At 55.9% G+C, this 26,637-nt stretch overlaps 1 protein-coding gene across 4 annotated transcripts in view; it reads left to right on the top strand.

The window, feature by feature from the left end:
• The first annotated feature begins 118 nt into the window (after positions 1-118).
• SEZ6L (seizure related 6 homolog like) overlaps positions 119-26,637 on the top strand; it is a 28,138-nt gene continuing 1,619 nt past the window's right edge. Inside the window, exons 1-17 of one of the 4 annotated variants that reach the window (XM_039362641.1) lie at positions 119-558; positions 6,067-6,154; positions 17,206-17,796; positions 18,101-18,234; positions 19,116-19,305; positions 19,670-19,855; positions 19,940-20,108; positions 20,692-20,858; positions 22,261-22,455; positions 22,538-22,676; positions 24,092-24,288; positions 24,387-24,581; positions 25,081-25,272; positions 25,458-25,652; positions 25,797-25,829; positions 25,911-26,025; positions 26,152-26,254. In XM_039362641.1, coding sequence (XP_039218575.1) covers positions 6,094-6,154; positions 17,206-17,796; positions 18,101-18,234; positions 19,116-19,305; positions 19,670-19,855; positions 19,940-20,108; positions 20,692-20,858; positions 22,261-22,455; positions 22,538-22,676; positions 24,092-24,288; positions 24,387-24,581; positions 25,081-25,272; positions 25,458-25,652; positions 25,797-25,829; positions 25,911-26,025; positions 26,152-26,254 — 2,862 coding nt within the window. In that variant the 5' untranslated portion in view covers positions 119-558; positions 6,067-6,093. Of the gene's footprint in view, positions 559-5,575; positions 6,155-8,668; positions 8,981-17,205; positions 17,797-18,100; positions 18,235-19,115; positions 19,306-19,669; positions 19,856-19,939; positions 20,109-20,691; positions 20,859-22,260; positions 22,456-22,537; positions 22,677-24,091; positions 24,289-24,386; positions 24,582-25,080; positions 25,273-25,457; positions 25,653-25,796; positions 25,830-25,910; positions 26,026-26,151; positions 26,255-26,637 lie in introns of those variants that run through there. The other 3 variants (XM_039362639.1, XM_039362640.1, XM_039362642.1) reach the window with 3 other exon arrangements.

Genomic DNA, 26,637 nt, shown 5'->3' on the forward strand with positions numbered 1-26,637 from the left:
GGTGGCTTCTGTTGAGATATCCAGAGTTGGACTAGGTAGCCTTAGGAATATTAGGGGGGGGGGGATTGTTCTGGGTCTCTGGGGGTCTGTGGTAGAGGCAGGCAAAGGATGCTGCTGCTGCCCCTGTGAGAGGAACGGAGGGAGGGAGGCGCCTCTTGGCACCAAGAAGGAAGAGGGAGCCCTTGGCCGGCTGGTCCTCCTCCGGACCCCTCCCTTTTTTCTTCATACACATAACACACACCTGGGGTCCAGCCAGCTGTCCTTAAGGGGTCCCTTTGGCTGCTGCAAACGGGATCTCTGCTTTGCAGCTGTTTCAGGGCTGGGCTGTAGCCGGGGAGTTTTCCTCCGAGGAAGCAACAGGCTGTTTGTTTAACTAGTGTTAGCCCTGAAAATAATGTTTCCGTTTATAGCTTTCTTGTAGGAGTTTAAAAGAATCCTGGAACATAAAAATAAAAAAGTAACTGAGTGATGGAAACAAAAGAAAGCAAAGGAATAAACCCAACACAGCCTGGGGGAGAAGCAAAGAAACCTTTTCAATGAGTTTGGAACAAATTGCAGGTATTGTGTGTAAGCGCATCCGTCGAAGCTGACATGCGTTGCTAACAGAGGAGGCGTTGATGGAAGACGGGAGCTGCGCCTGATTCACGGCTGAGACAAAGAAACGAGCCCCTTCCAGGGACTCCCTTGAACTCCCCTCGGTGTCTTCCACTGCAGCCGCCCCTCCTTTGAGACGATGGGGGGAAGGGGGGCTTGTTCCTCTGACAGTTTTCTCCACGAAACCCCAGCAAGCTGGGCTGGGCCGAGAGAAGCAGACTGGCCAGCGTGACCCAGATGGCTTCTGGGCCTCAGTGGGGCCGGGTGGGGGGGCTAGAGCCCCACCATGACCCCAAGCAGGGCCCGAGAGGGTCTCTTTTGTCCGTTGGGGGAGGGCCGGGGGGCCTGGCTGCAGGGGCCCTCCTGCCTCTGCCAAAGGCTGGCGTCCGTTTGCTGATCAGCAGGGGCTCCGGAGGGCCCCCCCAGTGCTGGAGACCCCGCAGGCAGAATAGCGCATCGGCCCGGATGCGAGGAGAGGCCTCAGATACAAATGAGCCCAGAGCCCCGGCTTGGCGCAGCCTCTCCGGGCGCTGCCAAGGGCAATTTGAGAGTCGGACTTCAGACCATCTGGAGGCCACCTGAGTGGCACACACACACACACATACACACACTCAGTGGCACAAAACACACCGGCTCTGCCTGCGCCGCTCTTTTCAGTTGGGCCATAGCCAGAGCCATGGGGATTGGTGCAGCCTAATCATCTTGCCTCTCTCTTTAAATCCCTATTTTAAAGATTTTTTTAAAAATTCTATTTAACTATGTTAATTTATTCAAATTCACCTCTCTCCAGCAGTAAAATTCCTTTTGTAAGCTCAGTCCAGCCAGGTGTAGCCACGAGCCAGAGAACCAACGTGGTCCGAAGTGGGGGGACTGTCGTTAGCGGAGAGGGCCCCAATGAGACTAGGGGCTGGCTGAACTCTTCGGGCCCGGACTCCCCTGTCCCAGGGCCACAGCCTTTTCCCCAGGTCAGAGGATGCAGGAGGCCTCTCCCCTTCTCTTCCTGCCCCCCCCCCCGGCAGCCCTCTCACCATTGGGGCCCCAAGAGTTCAGTGCAACTGTTTCCACTGCTGAAAACCACCCATGGGCAGCTCTGGCTTTGGACCCCCGACTTTCAAGCTCATGGAGAGGCTGCTGTAGATTCCCCACCCTTGCTTCTTGGGCCAGCTGTGTCCCCATCTTGGTGGGGCTGGACCCCACTTAGCAGTGCCCGAGCACCACCACCCAAAGGGTGGCTCAGATTCCCCCTGCCTTCTCCTGGGGACCCCCACTCTTCTGCTAAGCTGACCCCAGTGGCAGCTCCAAGCCCCCCCCCCCGAGCAGCCCCGCGCCGAGCAGCCCCCTCCCGTTTCATGTCCCTATTTACATCCTCTTTATGGCTTTATTAAACTGCTAGCTGTGCTTCAATTAAAGGAGTTGCTTTTTCTGCGACTGTAAGCACATTTCATCAGAATAAATGTCATTTGTTAGGCAAAAGTGGGGGGAGGCTCTTGACTGCAGCTGCTGAGGGGGGGAGACTGCTGAATACACCCCCACACTCGGGCTGATGCTGAGATTCCCCTCCCTCTGGAAAACCCTCTGCCACACTTTCCACAAAACCTGCAACTTTGAGCACAACTGTCCCCAGGCAGGTAGAAGGCAGGGCGAGCTCAGCTGTTCCCCCCCCCCCCCAGGCCAGGAGAGTCTGTGCTCCTCAGCCTGGGTCCCTCTTCCTTGCTTCTACAGTCCCAGGTTCTCCCTCTCCCCCTCCTCTTATTTGCAGGAGGAGCTGGAGGGGAAGAGTGTTAAAAATAGAGAGGCTGGTGGGGGGGGGAGCGAGATGCAGGTAGAGAGGCTTCTAAGGACTGTGATTTTGCCTGCCCAGCAGGGTGTCGATCCCAGCTCCATCCCAGGGTTTAGGTGGGCTTAGGAGGTGTGGAGTCCCCCAGGTTCCCAACAGGCTGTCTGATGTCTCAATACAAGTCTGCCTTGCTCAGACCCAGCCAGGCTCTTTCTCTCCTTCACTCCCTTCACCCTCTGGGGATGGCCCTGCCATTTCCTCCTGCATTTGGATTGGGGGGGGGGCTCCTGATGCGATGGGGGCAATGGTCAGTTGCCCTCCTGGGCTTGAGAAGGCTGAGGAAGGGGGACCCCCCCCCACTGCCTGCCTGGGAGGGGGTGCCAGCTTAGGGTGGCCAGGATGGGGGCTCCCTCCTTCAAGATGGGGGGGGGGAGAGGAGAAGGAAGCAGCTCACGAAGCGGCATCTGCATTCAGAGCCACAGATGGTCCTGGCGCCTGGTGGGGAAGACGTGTTCGAACAGTTTGTTCTGAAGCTTGATGGGCTTCGGAGCACAAATTTGGAGGCTTCTCTGTGCCTCTGCAGGGGTGCTAAAAATAGAGCACCCCCCCCATGGTGCTTGCTGGGGGAGGGGAGCCGGCGGGCAGCGGGTGGATCCACCCCACCACCGTAGCCCAGCCCAGCCCAGGTGTAACAGGTGGGGCAGAGCCATCCCAGGGCCACCCACCCCACTCTTGGCCTTCCTTGCCACCATGCCAGGTTGGCCAGATCCTGGTTGCCCAAATGCCTCGGGATGCCCTCCTCTTCCTCCTCCGTGGCGCTTGAGGCCAGCCTCAAGGAAAAAAATCCAAGATGCTCTTGGACTGATTTGGGGATGCGTCTTTTGTCTTCTGTTTTTTTTAAAAAAAATTAAAAGCCGTAATGCATTTATTCCATCCTGATGAATAAAACATCCACTCTTGTGAAAGGGAAGCTCAGCTTGCCAACTGATGGGCCCACAGCGAGACCCGGCCAAGAGGCGGCTTGACTTGTGCCAGTGGGGGGCAGAGCTGGCCGGAGGCTCCTGCCCTTCCGGACTCGGCTTGCAGGAAAGGAAGCCGGGATGGAGCTCCCTCAGCCTTTGGACGGGTCCAGGCTGGAAATGCATCGCTGCCCCTCATGAAGACCCTCCCTGCGGGTAAGGTGCCTCTGGGTGCTGTTGGGAGGCTCCGAGGCCGTACCCCCTCTGGCTCCTCCTCTCTCCTGACCCATTTTGCCCAGGGGTGGAGCAGGATGGCTGCTTGCTGGCCGTGGCTGAAGCCGTCAACGAGACAAATGGAGCAACTGAAGTGATGCAGCAGCCTCCTCCCAGGCGGTGCTCAAACAGGCTGAACGGACGGAATACAAATTTGCAGCTCTCGGCCGCTCGCTCGCTCGCTCGCTCACCCACTGGGACTGCTGGGGGCAGCGCGGTTCTGGAGCAGCAAAGACAAAGCCCCCAAAGACGCACACTGTGTGCAGCCCTCCCCCACTCACCCAAGCATTCAGCCAGCAGAGCGGGAAGGCCAGAACCCCCAGTTATGTGCTAGACTTTGGGGAATGACCGGGTGGAATGTAACCTGAAAGGGGCTGATCCTGCCTGCTCGTGCAGGTGAGGGCCCACGGACTCCTGGGCCAAAAGGGGGGTGGTCTTCAGGACACCCAGTTCCCTCTCCTCTGGCTGGCTGGCTTCTGAGACACACTAGATGCCCCTTCTTCTTCTTCATTAAATAATTGAAGCTAGCAAGCGAAATCCAGGTGTTCAGAGGCCTCCAGTGCATTCCTTGTCCTCTGCTCTAACTGGCTGGGGGTCCATCCATCCTCTCTCAGTTGGAGCTGGAGCACGTTCTTTCCTCCTGGAGTGAAAGGGGTCTCTCTCCATTTTCCACTGCAGGAATCATTTACTCTGATGGAGAGATGGGTGGATCCAGAGATACATGTGGCTCTTCCCAGGGTTCACTTCAGAAACCCTTTCATATCCCACTCCCCCCCCCCCAGATTCTACAGAGGTCCTTCCCCCACCTCCTTTTTCCTTGGACCCAGAAGGGTCTTTCTAAACAAACATCCCCATTTATATTTTTAGAAGAGGACAACCAAGTGGTTAAGACAATTACAGCAGAGATTCTGCAGCAGTTCACTTGCCATAACAATTAAGCTGATAATGCCAGTGATTATGTTTTTTGCTTCTTGCAGGCTTCTTCCTTGTATGTTCTGAATTCTCCCTTTCTTAATGAATTCCAAATTGCTGGAAGACTGCAGTGTCCTGGGGCTTCTCTGCTACAGGGCTGTCTCCTGTCCCTGCTGCGTTCCAGAAAATTTAGGCTAAAAGGGAGATTACAGAGCTGGCCGGCCAGCCTCCGCAGGCTGAATGGAAGGGCTCCCCAGGCCACTGGAGTTCCTCCTATGCTCTGTTTACAGCTCAGTGGTTTTCTGTACCCACCATAAAATAAGCTCCCCAACTTCAGCCTAAGCTGGTGGATGGAACCCAGGATCTGTTGGTCACCTGGGCAGGCAGCCTTGACCACCTGTCTGCAGGTTTTCTTTCCCCTTCCGTTAAAAAAAATACTCACAGGGAATCACATTGCTCCATCTGGTTGGATGGGCCCAAAGTGAGGCTTATCCCAGGGAAATGTCTGTGTGTGTGTGTGTGTGTGTGTGTGTGTGTGTGTGTTGTGTGTGCAAAACAGAGCACAAGCTTTTGCAGAAGGATGAGAGAGAGGAATAAACTCCAAATGTTATAAATCTCACCTGCTTGGAAATGTCAGGTTTGATTGGAAACATCAGCAAATGACTTGAAATCCAGCCAGTGGCGCGGAGATCAGCCGCTGCTTCGTTTTCCTGATGTTGGTGTGCAATCAAAACGGGTGTGGTAGCAGGTTGAAACAACAGATGTGTGAATTGTAGTGTTGACATGATTGCCTTGAGATTGTACAACGTGGACCATAGTTAGCTATTTGAAAAATGTCCCTGCTAATCCAAAGTGAGGATGGAACCCCCCATCTGTTCCCCTGCTGCCAGATGCAGGAGGTCTCAAGGTCACTTCTGTTGCCTTCAGCCCTCCGAGGCCTCCTGGAAGCCGAGAGACATCCCCCCCCCCCCAGGCTTGGAGCAAAACGTTATTCCTGTCCGGTCTTTGGGTAGGGGGCACTGGGAAGGGGGGAGCCATCTGGGAGGGGCCCTCTTGTGAGCAGACAGCAGAGCTTGCTGGCCCCTCTCTCTGCAACAGGTGCCAGTCCTCCCTGGCCGATCTGCACGGTGGCAGTGATGGGGTTGCCATGGGAACCGCAGCCGTCCTTGGAGCGGTCGGTCCTCGTGTAGCTGCAGCCCCAGAGCCGACAGAGCTGCCCCACCGCAGAGAGAGGCTAGTTGCTCGGTGTTCCCCTGCTTCCTTCCCCCCTAAAGTCTCTGCCCAATGCGGGCCTTGGGGGGCAGGCTGAGTCCCTCGAAGGTTCTTGCAATGACGGGTTGGTCCCAGTGCTAGCTAGCATCCCTCCCTGTGCAGCTGCTTTTCAAAAATCTGTGACTTCATTAATTGGTATCAAGGCTTGTTACTTCCATTCTGGCTCTTCTTCCTCTCCCTCTTCCCCATTGCTGCCCTTGCTGAAGGTGTACTGCTGCTGCCCGTCTCCTTATTTATAAACCTTAAATTGGCACCCACACGGCCTTTTTTGTTAAACAGATTTACAGTCCACGAGACCAGCGGTGGATGTCAGCCAGCACCGGAGTGGCCTGCAGGAAGCTCATGTTCGGAAACAGAGGATTAGAAGGTAGGAAGGCAAACAAGCCCCAACCCGTCTCAGGTTTGAAACGTGATTACAAAACAGTTTTACCATCTCCACCGCCACTTCTCAGCACCAGTCCTGGCTCTGCGTGTACAGGGCAAAGAGTCAGCATTGTAAAGGAGGCTGCTTATTGCAGCTCCTTGTTCCTAGCTGGAAATAAGAAAGACATAGTTGCTTTGTTTCCCCCACCCCACCCCGTCCGCATAGGGGCTTTGTCATTTGGCGCTGGAAGTTTTCCATGCCCTCCTGCCCGCCCAGCCTTCCTGCTGCTGACGCCTTGGTGCTCTCTGAGCTTGGTTGTTTTCTTGCAGATGTTTCATTACCCAAACTGGGTACCATCATTAGTGCTGGCACCGCTAGCTAGCTAGTTAGCTAGTTTGGGAAATGAAATGTCTGCAAGAAAACAAACCAAGCTCAGAGAGCACCCCTCATTTCAACCCTGAACCGCAAATATTCTTCACTTGTGCTGCTGATGCCTTTCAGAGGAGCTGGACCCCCACCCCTCTCATCCCCTTCCAGGTGCAGGAAATGGGGAATGGACTCCACAGCCCTTTGGACGGGTCTGTGACAATTCACTGTGGCCAACCCACCACAGGACAACTCGTTGCACTAATAACAAAGAAATGGAATAGAATCCTTACAGAAAGGATGCAAAAGGAGGGACAGAATGAAATGCGATTGACAAAAATTAAAATATTTTTTAATTTATTTTAAATCATTAAATAGAATGGTTAAATTATTCCGCAGTGAGTTGGCCGTGGCAAGTCGTCCCGTTCCCCTTCGGACTGCCTGGGGCCCCTCCTTGCCTTGGGGTGCGTTGCCAGAAGAGAGAGGCTCCCACAGGACCCCAGGGCGATTGCAGTATTTCCCAGCCCCTCCCCTCCTCCTCCTCTCTCTCTCCCCCTCCTGGGAGGGCAAGAGGGGGGGTGTTAATGGGCCACATTAAATAGCCAACCAGGCAGAAAAGGGCTTCCCTTTGGGAAGATGGAAAGACCTTTTGCCTGGGAGGATCGTTCTGTGCCGTTTCCGGTACATTAACTGAAGCCATTTTGGTTTTCCAAAGTATTTGGCATCAGTGCTTGTCTCAGTCACTCCTCTGCGTTGTTCTCTGCTCCCCTCTCAACTTCTTCCTTCCTGCCTGGTTTTGCCCCAAGCCTTTGTTGCAATTCTGCCCAGAGGGAAGAGGGAAGCCACCTGCCAGAGACCTCCTCTTCATAAGACCCGTTAGGGCTGACATTTGCCCACAGGCTTGAAAACAATTTAAATTCTTGGCCCAGCTGGCCTTCCTGCTCACCCCTGGCTCTTTGCCAGTTTTCTCCCTTCTGACCCGCTGCCCCCTTGGTGGCTTCAGAGTCAATGAGGCCCTGGAAAGAGCTGCCCAGTGGCCTCTCACCAGGAACTGAGCCCACCGTAACCGGTCTTGGGTACAATTTTGGCTAAGCAGCTGCTTAAAGTAGGCAAAAGAGTTTTGAGGCTCAGATGTTTGGCTTTGGTGTGTGGGGATGTGTGTTTGTGTTTATGTGTGTATATGCAAAAGAATAGCATTCCGGGAGGGGTGGGAGTGTATCACTGTTCGTTCTCAGCAGAAATCGGGACAAAACCCAGCAAGGGTCCCGAAGGAAGCAGGGGCTGGACGGTGGTTGTGGCCGAGCCGCTGAGCTGCCCACGGAGGCAAGGCCAGCAGAGGTTCTCGCGCATTGTGGCCATTGGTTTCCTATCCCTCTTTTCTCTCTGGCTGAGCTGGCCGGATTTTAAGGAGGAAGATTAGGACCTGAGGAGGCCAAGCAGGGCCCCGTGGTCAGCAAGCCTACTGTGGCCCTGAGTGGGGGGGCAAGGAAGGTGTGGTGAGACTGAGGGGGGCACAGCCTCGGGACTGAGACCCACGGGATGGAGTTGAGCAGTTGAGAGGGGAACCCTTCCCAATACCCCCTCAGCCCTCCACCACCACCCCCAGCAGCTGATGTGTCTGATGGTGATTTGGTGCCAGTATGGAAACCACTTGCCGTGTCTTCTTGTGAGTGGTGTCCCTCTTCCAGGGCTGCTTATAGCTTCAGACCTTCCTTGTGGTCTCTCATCCAGCCCTGCTATGTGCTTCTGAGGTCAGCTGTGGTGACCTGGGGTCTCTGCAGCCTGAACCGGGGCTTGTCCTCCTTTGGGCCTCTGAGTGGAGAGATTTCCCCGGAGTAGAAGCTTTGGTCTTGTGTGGCCGCAGCTGCCTTTGCTAAGCGCCTTCTGCTCCCGGCCCACGGGAGGGAAGTGGGGGCCGGCCATGCTTTGGGGAGGATTTTGGTCACAAAAGACCCATTTCTGCCTTCTGGGGGCCTTGAGGAGGGGGGAGGCTGGCTGTCAGCCTGGGCCCAGGGAGTGAGAAAGGGAAAGGGTTTCTCCTCCTCCTCCGCTCTGCGCCCCCACCTCGAGCAGAGGGTTGAACTGCGGCAGCGGGCGGAGCTCGGTACATTCTGCACGCGCTCAGTGGCATCCTTGCCTCTTCTTCCTTAGATCGGCTCGGTCGCGAAAAGCTCCGGTTGAGCCCCGTCTTTTTTCCGCGGGGCGGGCAGGAGGCGGGGCAGAGCGGCGACCCATTGCTCCCCCCGCCCGCAGCGCCAGCTCGGATTGGCAAAGGAGGGGCTTCCTTGCCGCGGCCGCCACCGCCACAAGCCGGGCTGCGCGAAAAGGGAGCGGCCGGTCGGAGAGCAGCTCGTCTCGAGGGGCGGGATCCCAGCACCATGTCGGGGCCCCGGGGGCTCGCCCTTCTCCTCCTCCTCCTCCTCCTCCGCCTGCCGGGCGGCCGCTCCGAGAGGACCCGCCAAGGTAGGGCCAAGGGGCGGGGGCGGAGGGAGAGTCCGTTCGTCTCCTCGGGGAAGCAGCTGCGGCGGCCTCTTCGGCTGAAAAGGAGCCCCCGGAGCCTCTTTCCGACCGCAACTTGGAGCCCCGGAGCCCCAGGGCGCGCGGGGGCGGCTTCTGCGTCGCGGGCAGCCTTGCCCATCCCGGGCGCAAGTTCGTAGGCGAACATCAAAGCGGGAGGGGGGCAGGCGGACCGGGGAGGGGCGCCCCCTCCCTGAATACGGGCTCCCCCCCGCCCTGTGCGCGCGTGCTTGTGGGGGGCCCTCGCCGCCGCTCCGGGCCGCCTGCCTTCAGCACCACGGCGCCGGACAGCTCCTGCCCGCCAGCTCCGCCCCGCCCGGCTTGCGCGCCCGGGAACTTCTCTGCCGCCCCCCCCTCCCCGCTGCCGCCCGTCCAGCGTGTCCCGAGCCGCGCAGGGGAATCGGCGGGTCGTGGCTCACCCGGGATCCGCGCTGATGCAGCCGCTCAGAAGGCAGCGCGGGCGAAGGTGGCGGTGCGCGCACTCGGGTGGGCCGCCTCCGGAACCGGGAAGTTGCGCGGCCTTTGGGGTGGCTGGAGTGCTGGGGGGCAGCGGAGGCCGGCGGCGTCTGGATGCCGAAGGGGCCACTGTGTGCGTTTCTGTGGCTGCCCCGCCCGGAGAGCCAAAGGAGGCCGGAATTCGCCGGCGTGCCACCTTGGACCCCCATCCCAGGCAGCAGGGCAAGGGGGCAAGGCAAGGGTGGGCTGCAGGGAGATGGGGCCGGATTCTGCTCCTCCGGCTCGGAGGGGGGAGCAACAGGCTGACGCAGAGGATTCCTGTCCCGGGTGGAGTGTCTGTGGTGAGAAAACCCAGATGAAAGCGGAGGTAGAAAGGATGGGCAGGTTGAAAAAAGGAGAGGGAGGCCTGAGGACCTTTCACCCTGTCCCACCCCCTAAATTGGGTCCTGGCTCCAGAGAAGCCACCTTCACCGAACTCACCAGGCAGACAAAAGTCCGCCTAGCCCATCTCGGATTCTGTGTGTACCTCAAATCCAAGGCCTTGCTGACTCCGGCCTCTCCTTTCTAATGTTCCCGAAGGAATGTCCAGTTCATTTTATTTCTTTTATTAGATTTTTGTCATTCTCATTAAACAGGAGACATTCAAAGCTGAGGCTGGTATTTTGGGGCACCTTCCACCCATAGGGAAAAGGAAGGGTGGGCTGGTCTTGCAAAGACCCCCAAATTTGTCCTTTCTGACAAAATTCTTGCTTTGGTTCTCCCTCCTCCAGGGATGTTGAAGTGCTTCTGTGGAGCTTGTCCAGGCAGGGCAGGTTGCAGCCCTTTGCAGAAAGTTTTTGATGAGCTTAAATGATCTGACATGTTTTTAAAATGCGTGTTTAATCACATTAGCCTGGTGAGTCTGAGCACAGCAATGTCAGGAGGAGGAGAGTAAGAGGATTTGGGAGGGAAGGTGGGGGTCCCAAGTCAGTTTGTCTCCCTCTGAGCTTCCTCCTTGCCTTCAGTGGCCATTTCTGACCGGTTGGCTTCCTGCTGCAGGGCAGGAGCCGAGGTGTGTGTGCGTGCATGTGTGTTTGTGTGTGTATGTGTGCCATGAAGCGGCAGCAAATTGCAGGTGGCTGGAGTTCAATGTGGCTCACAAAGAGATGTGCCTGGGGTTTTCAGAAGAAGATGACTAGCTTTGGGGCTGTGACCTGGGCAAGGTGCCTCCTGGCAGGATAAGGCTGCTCATCAGGAGTCTTCAGTTGGAGCAGAATATGGCAGTCGGGGAGGGTCCTGGAGCCACCTGGGGGGTGTTTCCGTGCTGGTTATTCTGCAGTCATGACACTGGCAGCCTCTCAGCCCCTCTCCCCATTTAAAGGGCAGCAAGTAGCCGTTGACCTCTTGAATACCCAGGTTGAAGGGTGGAGGGGAAAGGGAGGAAGAGGAGGAAGATCAGAAAAAAATTAAATGTCCATTTCTGTGGACAAAGCACGCCACGTAATCCATGTCAGGCAAGAGACGGGTTTGATTCTTCAGTTCGACCCCTTCCCATTCCTTTCACCAGATGCACATGTCAGAGAGCAGGAGGGCTTATAGGAAGCAGAAACACACCCGGTGAGACTTCCTATCTTTTAAAATCAAAGGGCCGAAGGAGGGAAACGAAGGTGGAGGCAGGGAGGGATGGGGGGCAAGAGCAGCTGCTCACCAAATGGAGGAAATTGACGCAAGGGTGAGCAAACCAACAGTCACACAATAAAGTGATTGAATGTCTCTGGATCAAAACGCTGCACAAGAATTTCAAATGGTTTTTTTCTATCTTCCTTGTATGCAGGCCAGAAACAGGGAAGGGGTGCAAAAGCCGCCCAGAGGGAAGCTGCTGTCTTGTGTGGCTGCTTGGTTTAGATTGGCTTTGCCCGGGACACTGGGCCTCCCCATCCTGCTGGGATCCCTTCCTGGGACGCCAAAGGTTTGGGGGGAAGCCAGGACCTGCTTAAGGTCCCGCTGATGGAGAGGCCAGAGCAGGAACTGGACCTGCCCAACCGTGGGAGGCTGGGCAGGCAGGGAAGCCACCAATACCAGGCCTGCTGGGCCTTTGGGAAGAGGGCCTCCTGCGCCCAGGCCTGCAAAACTGCTCAGCTGCCAGGTGAATCAGCTTCCATAGGCGTTTTTTTAAAGGCTATATAGATTGGCTGCTGCTGTCTCAGCTGGAGCCAGGCCAGCTCTATCCTTAGCCTGGGGAAAACAATTGCTTCAGACAGCAGCTCAGCCCTTTCCTCAGAACACCCTGGCCAGGATCAGGGGAAAGCGGGAAGCCCCCTCTCCCCCTCCCAGGGACTTTTGAACACCCGGTAGCCCACTCCCGACTTTGAGGCGTTCCCCTGGTGGCTGAGCCGAGCTGAGGGGCAGGACAAACTCTCCAGAGCAAAGGAAGCTGCTGGGGCACCAAGTTACCTGCTTTGGAGAAGCTGAGCCCCTCCTAGAGTCCCATCCCCCCTTTGCCACCTCCAGATCCAGCCCAGCCCTCCTGATGGAGCCCCTTCCTCAGGCGGCCGGCTGATCCTGTCTGCCTGAGAGTCCACTGGAGCCCTCCGGCCGAGGCCCCCAAGAGAAGCCAATAGCCAGGAAGGTGGGACAAGGAGTGGGAAGCCCTGCTGGAGTGGCCTTGGCTGAGTCCGGCTGGCAGATATTAATGAGGTGCTTCAAAGACTTGGTTTTGGCAGCTGGGCTGGAGAGGTGGGGGGGCTGCTCTTGGGCATGGTGAGAGGGCCACTAAGAAGGGCCAGAACACCCTCTAGGTGGGAGGCTGGTAGCCACTTAAACTGAGTCCTGTCCACAAGCGCTTGTGACCCAAAGAGTGGCTGACGGGGCCCTTCCCTCGACTTTTCTCTCAGGAGGCCCAGCTGCCTCCAGCGCTTGGCAGTGGGGAACCGGCTCCGTCTCAACTCCCGCCAGCCACAAATACTTATTTTCCCCGGATTTTATCCTGCCGAGGAAGACCTGTCAGCACACCTCCAGCTGTGAGTCTTTTCTGTGCAGGCATCTTGGCTAAGACAGGGGGGCCCTCTGGATGGGCTAATAAACGGTTAAACGTGCATTTCATTGCTCCTGCAGCAGCAGCAGCACCAGCACCGGAGTGGTGAACAAATAACCCAAAGTCCCCTCAGTTTTATTAATACACGGAACACCCTGCAACCATCTGCTTAATAGGTTTTTATCTCTGAAAGCCGCTGCAGGCTCTGTGTTGTCACTAGGAATAAACCCACTTAGCACCACTTTGTAGCGCACTGGGGCCATTGCTGGGCTGCCAGGCTTATTCCTTAGGACTGGGGGCCTCCGAAGAGGCTGGTCTGCTCCGCGGCTGCTTCCAGAGAGGCGGCCCGTCCCAGAGATGTCTCCCAGCTGGACTCTGAGCGTAAGGCCCACCCCGTGCTGCTCTTCCTCGGGAATGACCGGGGCCTTTTTTCTCCCAGCCCACCCACCTCACCCTGTAGTACTTTTAATCTTTATCCAGGGGGTCTTCATTGTAAGATCCCAGAGCCCTTCCCTCTGCTTTGTCTGGACAGTTTCAGGAACGAGAGCGGCCTTTCCCAGCTCTTTGTCAAGGACTGTTGCAATAGGTAGAATGACCCTATTCGGTGAGACCCTAGCCCCGTGCCTCTTAGCAGCTGAGTAAAAACTATTCAGCTGATCTTGTTCATATCCAGTAAGGAGATAGATAGATAGATAGATAGATAGATAGATAGATAGATAGATAGATAGATAGATAGATAGATAGATAGATAGATAGATATACACATAGATATAACCTTTAAACCCTTTTCTGTCTCCAAGGAACTCAGAGCAGGATACCTGTGGTCTTTTCCCTTCCTGTTGCAATGTGACAATCCTTGTAAATTTCAGATTTAGACGTGGCTGTGGGCCCCAAAAAAGGTGTTTTTTTTCCTAAAAACTTTAGCAAATTTCATAAAATACAAAAAAGAAAAAAAGAATTTAAAAAGAGGGAAGAAGAGGTGAAAAACAAAACTGATGATTGCTGACAAAAAGGGAAAAAAGCTAATAGAAAGAAAAGCAAATTTTCTTCAGTACAAATAAAAACCTAAAAATCAATGAAGCAGACTAAATCAGAACAAACAGTACTTCTATCATCATAACAAGTCTAATCATCAAAACCCAAGTTAAAATTTCATTTCTTTCCAAGCAGAAAATAAGGTAGGCAAAGTCTTCTCTTTAACCAAAGCAGTCGACCAACAAAGCTTCAGCTTGACTGAGCTGAATTAGCTCAGCCCAAAGGCCCCCCCCCCCACTGAAAAAGAGCGTCTATCCTGCAGGGCATTTAACAGAATGTCTTCAGCCCTTTAAAAACGCCTTCCTTTCCGGCAAAATGCAATGCCCCAGACCAGGATTTTAATTTACCAAGGTGAGGAATCCTCCCTCCGGGTTTACCAGTCTGGGGACAAGAGAGGCTTTCTTTCTCCTTTCCTAATTTTGCAAGGGGGGGGGCCTGGAAGGAGCTGCTAAGAGTCCCTTGAAGTCTGAGTCACTGTCAGATTTTGCTCCCCAAGAGGGATGTGGGACGATTCTTTGCCTCCCCCCTTCTTTACTGTTTCCCTTATCCAGTTACTTAGTCTAGCCAAGAGAGCCAGGATGGGAAGCTCCCTGCCTGCGGAAGGCAACAGGAATGGGCTGACCTAGAAAAATCTCCTGCAGAAGTGGCTTTAAGGGCCCCTCAGCGCAAGGAAGGAAGAAGGCTAATCTGTTAGGGTCTCTGAGTCTTTCAGTTTCCAAATTGCCATCATATTTCATTCTCTTTTTGGAAAAATGTGCAGAAGGACTGTGTAATAGCCGCCCACTTTCAAAGCGCAGCAGCCTGTCGGGTGAAGAGAGCCTGGAAGAGACAGGCGCTCCCTTTGGCAGACTCTTGGGAGTCAAGAGGCCTGCGCTGAAAAAAAATACAGATCCCCCCCCCCCCCCAGGAATGGTCAAATGCAGGTAAACAGGATGCAAAAGTGTCCTCTGCTCCTGTCTGTGCCTGGCCAGGCTCCATTCAGCCGTCCCTGCAGCCAGTGGAAATGCCGGGCCCTGGTCAGCAAGTTCCCAGTCATTGTCCGAAGGGCTGATTCAATGGGAGTTTTTGTTACCGGATTGCATTTTTTAATTTCTTTTCACAAGGGAAGGACCTCTTTCTCCTCCTTCCCACGATGGCCTTCTCAAAACCTGGGCAGGCTGCACAGTCAGAAACACTAGGAAATCAGATTCTGACCCTCGCTTGTGTAGCAACTCCTGGACCGAGACCAGCCTCTGCCCTCACTGGGTTCTCCCCCTCCCCCTCCCTCCAAAGGAGACAGGAGTAATCTATGGCATTGTTTTCCAGAGATAAGCAGGAACAGAAGATCTATTAGTGGCTGGAAGGCAGAGCCAAGATTAGGCCCTGCAAGACTACCTTAATTATCCCTGGCAAGAGAAACACACAGCATTTATCAGGGAAGGGGGGGGGGAAGGCAAGGGAGGCTCCCCCAGCAGTGGGAGGGTTTCCAGCGGCTCACTTCGCTCGCCTGGGGGACTGACACGTCCCCTTTTTGGCTAGACAATCAATTTGACCTTTGCCTTCACCTTGTCTGCCTTGCTTTGTCACTTGGCCACACTTCCCAACTATTTTGTCCACGCTTGCATATCCAGGCAAGTAAAATCAGCACTGCCATCGATTCCTGGAGGATAAGCCATCAACAGCTATTAGTGTGGGGGGGGGAACCTCTGTGGTTGAGGGCAGCTTGCCCAGGAGAGCCAGAGGCGGGAAGAAAAGGACCACTGGGGGTTCCTGGGAGTCCTCCTGCTGGCTCCGGATAGAGACAGCGTGGATGGACCCTCTGGACATCTGGAGGGCAGAGGCTGCCTTGGAATTGGGGGGGGGCGAACCAGACCCATCCACTGAGCAATAGAGGTTTGAATGGCTGGGGTCCCACCCTAAATAAGGGCGAAGCAAGAATGCCAGTGCTGCTACCCACCTGGTCAGACTATGAAGCCGAGAAAGATCCACTTGCTGGCCCAAGGGAGGGGGCACCTGACGCGAAGCCTTGGCTGAGTGGGAAAGAGTATTGTGTGTGGGGCTGGATGGAGAACAAAGAGTGCAAATGTCCCCCTCCCCACACACGTTCCTAATTGAAGTGTTCAGGAGAACTCACAAATCACCCATTTGTCTTGGGTGATGCTGTGGCTGTTTCAGCCAGCCGAACAGGTTGCGGGGGCTCTGCTCCTCTGTTCACCTTCCCAGCCGGGCAAAGTCACGCCCCCCCCAAGGGATCCAGGGCTCTGTGCCCATCTCACAGGAGACATGGGGAGCAGTGCCCCCTCCCTTGAGAGCCCAGCTGGCTCAGAGGCAGTGAAAAGGGAACCTGGCTCCGGACCGGCTCTCATTTCTGCCTCCTTGAGCTGGAATTTGTGTGTGTGTTTCCCCCCTCCCCGTGAGAAATTGGTCAACTTGCCAGAGGCAGTTATTCTATCTAAACAATAACATTCACTTTTTAAAGTTGTCACACAAGGAAGGAAATTATTTTTACCTCCACAGGGGGAAACCTCTTTGTGTTCGGGTATATTTTTCCCCCACCCCTTTCTCAAAAATAAGATCATAATAACTCTGCCCCCCTCCCACTTTAATCTCTTTTAAATGCACTTAGCAAACGACTCTCTGAGGATTGCGATTTTTAGCACGCAAAGTGTGGCAGTTTAGCTGTAATTACTTCACTTCCGACAGAGTAATTGCATGGCGCCCCCTGCTTGCAGTTAGAGAAAGGCTTGGCAGCGTTGCCCCTCGCTGAGCGTGAAAGGCAGCGCTGGAGAAAACCGGTCGCGGGGGTGGAGGGGCTGTTCCCCCTCTTTCCGGGGTCTTTGGATTAAAGGACAAGGCCGGGAGGGTTTAAGATGCCACCTTTCCTCAGTGGACACACTGCACCTGGGCAAGGGCCTGAGGGAGGAGGGCCGCAGCAACAAACTGCCAACTGTGATTTTTGCTAGTGATTTTTTGGGGGGAGAGACGCACACTTTACCTCACTTTCCCAAGCTAGCGAACTCGTGCTGTGCTGTTCTTTCTAGAAGTTTGTGCCCTTTGCCATCCTGTTTGCCAGATGAGGCCTGGCGTGAAGCCGGTTACCAAGCGAAGGTGCAGCACAGCTGCAGCAGCTGTTAAGGGGCTCCGGGCCTTCCCGGCAGCAGCCAGGCCAGCCCAGCTCTGGGCTTGACCGTGCCGCCCCCATCACCTCTTCTTTCCGCAGCCGACACCTCTTGCTTCAAGGGCTGCTTGTCCCCAGATAAATCAGGATTTCATAGCAATTAATCTCCGGGCTCCCCCAGCAGCGATCAGATTGCTCTGGAGAGGTTTCATTAAGAGCCTGCTTGCTCTAATCAGGAGCACGTCGCTGGCTGGCTTCCTGCAAAGGGGCTGCGTGACTGTAACCAGGCTGCTCTCCCCCCCCCACCGTGAGGTAGCAGATTCCTGGAAACCACTCATGGACTCTCTTTGCCCATAACCAAGAACAACCTTTTTCAAATCTTCCACCTGCCCGCAACCAGGAACAGGACCTGGCTGGGCCCCTCTGCCAAAGCTCTGGAGCCGGAACCAGCCCTGCTTGGAACTGCTTAGCTGCCCACAGGAGACCAGCGTTCCCCTCCCCCCAAGATTTCTGGTGCTGGTTTATCTCCAGTTGACGGGTTGCCTGCTCTTCTCCCCTTTTCTGCTCCAGGTATGAACTCTGTGGGGAAGCCCACCGGCTCATTTTCCCACTGGGAGGAGCTCACAAACAGCACCTTTCTCAGGAGGAAGACAGCACCCTCCAGATACCCCACCCCAGAAAGTCCGGAGCAGGTGCCAGAAGAGCCCCTGGATGCCCTGACTCCTAAGCTGGCCTTGCCCCCAAAGGGGGCCTCAGGGCCCACCGCACGACCAACCCCTCCTGCCAGGAAGAAGCAGGGGAATCAGCAGCTGAAGTCAGCCACCAGCCTCGGACCCTTTGTGGAGAGCTGGCAACCCCTGGATGATTTGGGGGAACGTCTTCCCGGGTCTCTGGAAGAAAACCCCATCGTGCCTGGCGGGGACAGCAGGGAAAGCAGCCACAACGTGACCAGCCATTCCTTGCTCCAGATCTCTCCTTTCACAGTTCCGTTGGTGACCCAGGGTCCTGGTGCTTCTCCTCAAGGGCTGACCGAGACCCTTGAAAAGAAAGTCGGGATCCTGCCCAGCAGCCCCTCCCAGAGTGCCAAGGGCGGATCTTCCTCCAGGGAAGAGGGCCGAGAAACAACTTCTGCTATCGTGAACCCCCCGGAGCAGCTGTCGAGTAAGTGAGCCAGCCATTGCACTGCTACTGTCCCTGCCTTCTTGCCAGTCTTTTGTTTCTCCACCTGCTCTGATCTTGGGAAGGGATGGATGCACCTTCCAATGCATTTTGCCTCAGCCGAAGGGTGCCCTTCTCCTTGGCCTGCCTGCCTCCTCCGAGGTGTGGGCTCTCAGCCCAGGATTCTCCCACACTCAGCAAGGCTACCTCCAGCCTTGCTGGGGGGCTGATCCTGGCTGCACTTGGCTGCTCTCGTGCACTCTTGAAGAGGCCAGATGAGGGAGCTTTCGGCTGGCTTCCCTTCCAGGTCTCTGCAGCATGGATTTCTCTGAACCGGAGGGTTACATCGACTCAGCTGAGGCTCCCCTGGTGCCCCAGAATGGCTTCCTGGAGTGCACCTTCCGGGTGACGGTCTACACCGGATACGGCGTGGAGCTGCAGGTAGGGAGCCTGCTGGAGGGCTGGCATGGGAGGGGGCTGCTGAACCTGTGGGTGGGCTTGGTGAGCCTTCACTCTTGAACACACCTAGCTATTACGGCTAAGGAGGGCACCCTGGGCACCTGGCTTCCCACCCAGCAGCAAAATGAAGCCTTGAAGTAGGACCCAGAAAAATTGTGCCTCAATCTGGAGCCTTTTGGAGGGTTGGACTACACCCTCCCCCTCCCCTGTTGCTCCTCCTGGGAGTTGTAGTCCTTCGCCACAGCTAGAGGGAAACAGGGTTGGGTGAGCTTGTTCCAAAGGAAATATCTCACAAGTTACATTCCTATGAGGCACCCAAAGACTCCTCGGCAGACTCCCTCATGCCATCGTGGCCCCGAGTACCCTTCCCCACCGCCCGTGTGGTTCATCTTCCAGAACGGGTTCCTGATGCTGTGCGGGGTCTCCATCTTTGCTCCTATTTTGCTTTCCTGCCGAGCCAGGCCATCTGGGGCCTGGTGGGAGCAGGCGGCTTGTGAGGAGGTGGCAGTGGGTAATTCCTGGGGCTGTTAAAGCAGGACGTTTGAGGCGGCAAAAATGCCAGCCTGAGCAGGAGCGACGCTTTCAAAGGTTGCTATTCAGAGCATGAAAACCCTTCAGGTGAAGTAAAGAACCATGGGGCTCATTCAACAGAAAAGCCCCCCCACACCTCCCCATCTATTGGTTTGGTAACCCCAAGGCCCTTTATTGGGCTGCTCCACCCCAGGGGGACTTGGCAGGCCAGGCACCTCAGTTCAGGGGATAATCATGTCCACGTAGTGGGAGCTGTCTCCCCACCCCACCCCCAAGTGGAGCAGCTCTGCAAGGGTGAAAATTCGGACTCCGCTCATCTCCCTGATGTGAAGGTGAAGAGCGTGAACCTGTCCGAGGGGGAAGTGCTGGCCATTCGCGGTGAGGAAGATGGCCACTTGGTCACACTGGCCAACCAGACCCTCTTGGTAGAAGGCCAGGTCATCCGCAGCCCCACGAACACCATCTTGGTCCTCTTCCGAGCCTTCCCAGATGACCGTGGGACTTTCCAGCTCCATTATCAAGGTACGCCAGCAGGGACAGCCCCCTCCCCATCCAAGATTCCCCCCCTCTGGCTCCCTTGCAGGACTTCCTTTCCAAAAGCAGCAGCTGCCTCCTGCCAAAGCTGGAAGGGCCAAAGAAGGCCGGAGTTGCCGTACCAGACGTGCCCCCACCTTCTCTGGGAGAAATGGGACTGGGCTTCTCGCAGGGCATGGCCAGTGCCCTCCGGCCAGGATAGGGCTGTGGGCTCAGGCCAGCATTAGGGCCTCATCCAGCAGGTCTTCCAGCACCCAGAGAGTTGGTGGGCAGCATCCGTCCGTTCCGTGCTGCTTGGCGAGCACCTCCCCCACCTGTCGTTTTAACCTCATCTGCGCACTTTTCCCAACAGTATTTATGCTGAGCTGCAGCTTCCCACGGAGGCCCAATTTTGGGGAGGTGGCCGTCCTGGGCCTGCACTCGGGGGGCCTGGCTCACTTTCACTGCCACCTGGGCTATGAGCTGGAGGGGCCCCAGAGCCTGACCTGCCTCAACGCTTCCAAGCCGCACTGGAGCGCCCCAGAGCCTAACTGCTCAGGTATGGGGGACTGGCGGGCAGGGGTGGCCGGAGGCCGACAGGCTGCGCCTTGACCATCTGGGCTCCACTTGTCTCTGCTTTCAGCCCCCTGCGGAGGCACCGTGCGCAACGCCACCATTGGCCGCATCTTGGCACCAACCTTGCCGCGGAGCCCCTCGGGCAGCAGCGTGGCTTGTGTGTGGACGGTCAGTGCCCCTCAGGGCCAGAAGCTCCACCTGAACTTTGAGAGGCTGGTGCTGGGGGACAAGCAAAGGTGAGTCTGTGGGCTGATTCTCTGAGAAGCAACAACAGTGGCAACACAAAATGTCTGCTGTGATTTGTAACATTAAGCTGTGTGCTTCAAAAATAAAAGCCTGGTGCTCTTTTCCACCAGCTTGTGCATCAGCTGTCCAGAAATAAGGATCCTTCCCCAAAATACATCTGGAGCATTTGGCTCCCCAGCACTGTGAGGCTCAAAGCATTTGAAGTGGCAGGTGCGGGTACTTAAAGGAGCAGCAGTTCTAAAAACAAAAATTGAGGAATTGGTAGATAGACAATAAAACAACTTTAAGAGCTGTGCTGTGATCTCAGGGTAAAACACCTGCTTATGACCACAGAAAATATGGCAGATTTCATGGTGTGCCTTGGCAGACCTTGCCCCTCTTGTACCTGGAGTCACTGTAATATGACCCCAGGAATTGTAGGGCAGCTTCAAAAGTGTATTGTTTGAAACAAAAATGGATCCCCTCCCCAGCTGAACTGGGAGCAAGGGCAGTGAGGTGACTCCGAGGACCATCCTCCTGGGCGTTTGCCCTTATGCACCACCTCCTGACCACGATCTTCTCCTTGTGCTCCAGAATGGTGGTCTATGATGGAGAATCGAACCGCTCAGCCGTGCTCTACACCTCCCAGCAGGGCAGCAATGTGCCCTTCGAAGGAGTGATCAGCGAAGGGAGCTCCTTGCATGTCGACTTCACCTCGGAGGACCCCAACGCAGAGCCCACCTTCAGCGTTCGATTCGAAGGTGATGCTCCTCATCCTATTCCTCAAACTCATTGGAACGGGGTGATCGGATGGGGGGGGGAAATGCTGTGCTGCTGCTAAACTTGAGAAATTAAGGCAAGAGCAGGGATGTAAACCTCCCTGTGCCAAAAGGGGCAGGTCAAGGCACTGGAGGGGCTGCTTGCAGTGGGGCCAGCCCTCCCACCTTGGTGCTGGAGATCAGGACCAACTGAAGGCTGCCCATTGGTAGACAGGCACAGGTGGATGAAGGCACTGAGGGAGCCGAACTCTCTCTGCAATGCTTGCCAGACCGACCTTTCCACAGGTCTCATGGGTGTGTGCATATGTGTGTGTGCATGTGTGTGTGTGTGTGTGTGTGTGTGTGTGTGAGGCAATTCTTGAAATCCTCCAAAGGATGGATTCCCCCCCCCCCCGATGACTGGAAGGGAGCCCTTCTCAGCTCCTCTGCATGGCTCCTTCTGCCCAGCACGGGAGGAGCAGCTCAGCCTCTCTCCCGTCATCTGGGGGGAATCAAACAGAGAGGAGCAGAGAGAGCTCCCAGCTGCTTTGGGGCTTCTCAGAAACAGGAGCAAAATGTCTGGAGAAAAAGCAAGTTGCTGGAGATGAAATGAAGTTTCTCCTCTTTTTTGGTGAATCAGGAACCCTCGGGCAAGGATTCTTACCTCTCTTGTGCTGGCTGTAGAGCACTGGTTTTCTGGCCTTTGCTGCTGTTTATTGCTTACTGCACCATCATTACTGCTCCATCCTCCTTTTTCATCTTTCTCTCCACTTAAATTCTGCCACACTGAACGTAATTTGATTTTGCGCTGTCTGCAGGCTGCGTCTTCCCACCCAATCCAGCCTGGAGCCCCCTTCCTCTTCCCCTGGTCTTTCCCTGCCTGCCCCAGCAGCCGTCAGCCACTCAGCCATGCCCAGGGATCTGCTGGGACCCACATGGTGCCCTGCAGGACCGCTTGGTGGGAATCAGGACCTTGGAGAGCTCCCGCAGCCAGGCAGGCCTGACTCGGCCAAGCAAAGTGCACAAAACCTGAAGGGTCCAAAGCCCTGAACAGAGCGGGCAGATCGGCTCAATTTCCCAGATCAGATTAGAGTCAGAAGATAAAAAGGTCTCCTGCACATGTGCAAAAGACCTTTAAAAAAAAAAAAGCTGAACCCAAACAGTGAATAAAATTGATCCTCTTTGACAGTTTAATTCAACTTGTGGAATCAAAACATGAATTGAATCCTTCTAATTTTCCAGCAAAAATTGGGTTCACTTCACACCCCCATGCAAAATAATTGCCCCCCAGGCTGTTTCCTGGCTGGATTTGGCTCCTTCCTTGCACCAAAAGGACACATCGGGGGGCAGAAGGGGGTGCTGGGGCTCTGCCTGTGCCAGTCCTGCCCTTCTGTGTCCTTCCCAGCTTTTGAGAAGGGCCACTGCTATGAGCCCCACCTGCAGAATGGCAACTTCACCACCTCCGACGCTACCTACAACCTCGGGACCATCGTGGAGTTCACCTGCGACCCCGGCCACACTCTGGAACAAGGCCCAGCGGTCATTCAGTGCATCAACCTCAGGGACCCCTACTGGAACGACACGGAGCCCCTGTGCCGAGGTGGGTCGGGGCAGGGCGAGGGGCTTTGCCTCGAGGGGGGCTGCTCCTGGCGGCAGGGGCGTCCTGACTCTCGGCCTTGCAGCCACCTGTGGAGGAGAGCTCTCCATAGCGGTTGGGGTCATCCTGTCCCCCAACTGGCCAGAGCCCTATGCCGAGGGCGAGGACTGCATCTGGAAGGTCCACGTGGGAGAGGAGAAGCGAATCTTCCTGGACATCCAGCTGTGAGTATTTGCCGCAGCTGTGGGGGGGAATTTCGTGCATTTATCCTCAGCATTGGGGAGGGACAGTTTGCACTTCCAAAAGGCTGTGGGGGGGGAGTTGGGCTGCCTGCCTGCCTGCAGAATGAAAGTGGGGCTGCGTCTGGGATGGGGGAGGGGGCACAGGCAGATCTGCTAGGTGGTCTCCCCTGACTGGAGTTGCCTGTAAGCCACAGCCACAGATCTGGCTGCCTCCCGCAAATGCATCCAACCATGCAAAAGACAGTCTCTGGATTTGCAACCCCTGGGAGCGCAAGCTCTTCCCGTCTCTTGCTTTTCTCTCTCTCTCTCTCTCACACACACACATACAATGCGCACACATATACACACCCCACAGCCAATTAAAGCCTCACTTGGGACTTGTGATTCCTCCCTGCAGAAGCCTCTGTGTGCCTCTTGATAATCCAGCTTGAATGACAGATACTTTGATCATGCTTTCTATTCCACCTACAGCAGCACAGAGCATTGGGGGGAAAGTCTGCTAAAACTGCTTTCTTCTCCGTTGGTCTCTAGCAACACAGCATTCCTGATCTTTTGGGGATGTTCCTCTTTCCCCCCCCCCTGCTCTGGATTAAGAATGGATCCAAGCCGGGAAGAGCCCGTGGCCGCCTCTGCCGCAAGGGAAGAGGCTGCTCTTTGAAAGGGAGCATCACTGTCCCGTCTCTCTGGGTTTGGAAATGCTTTGGCAGAACTGCCCACCCCTCGCTTGCACCCCCCAATCCTTGTGCTGCTGCTCAGAATCTGCCAGCCTCAGCTGGTGTTGGAGTGTCCGGAGGAGAAGTGACGAGGGCACCAATGCCAGTCCAGCAGGCTCTGTGCTCCCTAGCCCTAACCACTTCTTGGCACAGAAAGGCCCAGTGCAGCTAAAGAAATGGGGGAGGCTTTCTTTAGTCAGCTGGCAACCTCAGGTTTCTCCCTGGGATTGCCAGCTGACTAAAGAAAGCCCCCCCCACACACACACACAAAGTAAAGATTGGCATTGCTGGGCCAGCAGTTCCCTCTGCTGGCCAGCAGAAGCATCGTGGAAGTGAAAGCAGAAGGCAGTGAGATAAGGCAGAGTAAAAAGTCTTCTGCTCACTTGGAGCTCCAGGCTCCAGTCTGGGCTGTGGATCATGTCCTCATGCAAGGAAAGGCTGCCATGGGCCGCTGCTTGTGCTTGCAGCATCTGAGAGCCCTCCTATCCAGGAACAGTCTATCTGTTGGCAGCAAGAGCAGAAACGGTACCAGGGATTCTTTGGAGGGAGGTGAGGTCCAACACTTTCAGCTCCGAGAGGTGGCCAGCAGCTGCTGATCCCAGGAGATCCCCACAGATCTCAGCGGGGGCTCCCTGGGCTTGGCCCAGCAGGCTCTTCCCCCTCCCCTCGTCTCTCTCCCTGCAGCTTGAACCTGAGCCAGAGCGACATCCTCACGGTCTACGACGGGGACAATCTCAGCGCCCACATCCTGGGCCAGTTCCTGGGCAGCAGTGGGCCCCAGAAGCTCTACTCCTCCACGCCCGACTTGACCATCCAGTTCCACTCGGACCCGGCTGGCCTCGTCTTCGGGAAGGGGCAGGGTTTTACCATGAGCTACATCGGTGGGTCAGCTTGGACTTTCCTGGGGTACCCCACCTTTTGGGCAGGAACCGGGCCTCTCGCACCCTGCCCGTCCTCACCGGGGCCTTTCTGGCTGCAGAAACCTCACGGAACGAGTCCTGCTCTGACCTGCCGGAAATCCAGAATGGCTGGAAGACCACTTCCCACACCGAGCTGGTTCGGGAGGCCAAAATTACCTACCAGTGTGACCCGGGCTACGATATTGTTGGCAGCGACACCCTCACCTGCCAGTGGGACCTCACCTGGAGCAGCGACCCCCCTTTCTGCGAGAAAAGTATGGCCCTGCCCAGATTTTATCCCCTCTGTGGCTGCGAGTTGCACTGAAGACAACCTGCTCTTTTTCCTGTTCTGCTCCGGTGACATTAGCCAAAGTTTCAGGCAGAGAAATTCAGTTTTTAAGCGATTCCTTCTTGGTTCCTCTCTCTGTGTCTGCTGTTACGAACACAGGAGCTCGGCTGGAAAAAGGATTGGCAATCCCAGGCTGTGCAGGATAACTGGGGGAGAAGAAGGGCAGGCTGTCTCTAATATCTGCAGTAGCCAGTAAACGAGGAGTCAGTCACACACACACAAACCACACATACACACCTGAATAAGAGCCAGTGCTGTGTTCGCAAGGAGCTGCTTTTAAAGAAGCAGGGGACACGGCTGCTTTGACCCTGTTTTATGGGGTCAGGGCTGCACTGATGCAGAAGGGGGGGAAGGTGCGAGATGGTCTGGCTTGAGCCTGCAGCATGTTGGGGTGCTCCAGCCTGGCCTCCTGCTTTTTGCCCTAGTCATGTACTGCACGGACCCTGGAGAGGTGGAACACTCGACCCGCTTGATTTCGGACCCGGTGCTCCTGGTTGGCACCACCATCCAGTACACCTGCAACCTGGGCTTTGTGCTCGAGGGCAGCTCCCTTCTCACCTGCTACAGTCGGGAAACGGGGACCCCCATCTGGACCTCGAGGCTGCCTCGCTGCGTGCGTAAGTCTGGAGCTCCCCTGGGGATGGCGCTGCTTTTTCTGTGTCTGCCACTTGGGACGTGCTCGCTTGTTTGTGGGCATGCAAGCTGGGGGTGGTTAAGAGGAGGGTCACTGGGAATCACATGGAATGGGTTCCCACTGGGCCGGCCCCCTTGCTAACCCGCTCCCCAATTTCCCCCCATGCAGCGGAGGAATCTCTGGCCTGCGACAACCCAGGCCTGCCCGAAAACGGGTACCAGATCCTGTACAAGCGCCTGTACTTGCCGGGCGAGTCGCTGACCTTCATGTGCTATGAAGGCTTCGAGCTGCTTGGGGAGCTGACTCTCAAGTGCATTCTGGGACAGCCCTCCCGGTGGAGTGGGCCACTCCCCACCTGCAAAGGTAGCTGCCCCGGGTCTTGCGGGCTCTGGGGGACTAAAAGGGGGGGGGAAGGCATTTTGCCGGGGAGGGGTCAGAGGCAGGAGCCCAAAGCCCAGTTCTGCCAAAGCTCTGGGGAAGCCACCTGATTCCCTGCTTCTCTTCCAGTCAATCAAGACAGCTTTGAACATGCCTTGGAAGGTAAGTCTCAGCCAGTCCCTCCTCTGCCCGGGGGATCTGGGCATCTGTGCCAGGGAGCCCTGCAGCCTTTTGTCTCTTTAGTAGCAGAAGCTGCGGCAGAAACGTCCTTGGAGGGAGGCAACATGGCGCTGGCCATCTTCATCCCCATTCTTGTCATTTCCTTGCTGCTGGGGGGCGCCTATGTCTACGTCACGAGGTAGGTCTCGTGTCGGCATGCACAGCCACCCTGCATGCCCTCCTAGCTTCTGGCAGCTTTTCCCTCTGGAAGCTCCGGGCAGAAGCTGGGCCGACCCACGGAGGCTTTGCTTCCTCTCTCCTTCAGGTGCCGCTACTATTCCAGCCTGCGGCTGCCCCTCATGTATTCGCATCCATACAGCCAAATCACGGTGGAGACGGAGTTTGATAATCCAGTTTACGAGACAGGGGTGAGTTGCTGCCTCTCCTCAGCCCAAGGCAGAGCTGATTGGGAGTGAAACGGGGACTGCTGGGACATCCCCGGACTCGGCCTTGAAAAGCCACCCTGGAAAGCAGCAGGTCGCTGCTGTCCTTCCTCCAAGAAGACCGCTGGATGTGTTGTGAAGCCAGATCCAATTCAAAAATGGCTTCCTTTCGGCTGGGTGGACCCACAGTATCCTTGTGGCTGGGGGAGGGGTTTCATCCAGGTGCCCTAAGAGTGGCCAGAGCAGGAAAGGGACATGGAAATTAGCATTGGGAGGGTTACGGAATCGCCATTGCTGTTTCCCCACATGGCAAAGCCACAACGCCCGGTGACTGGACATTGGCTCTGCTGGTGTTTAAATCAACAGAA

Source organism: Crotalus tigris, unplaced genomic scaffold (genome assembly GCF_016545835.1).
Source record: "Crotalus tigris isolate CLP2741 ecotype Arizona unplaced genomic scaffold, ASM1654583v1 scf7180000019478.12717781048:2074007, whole genome shotgun sequence".
Classification (NCBI taxonomy): domain Eukaryota; kingdom Metazoa; phylum Chordata; class Lepidosauria; order Squamata; family Viperidae; genus Crotalus; species Crotalus tigris.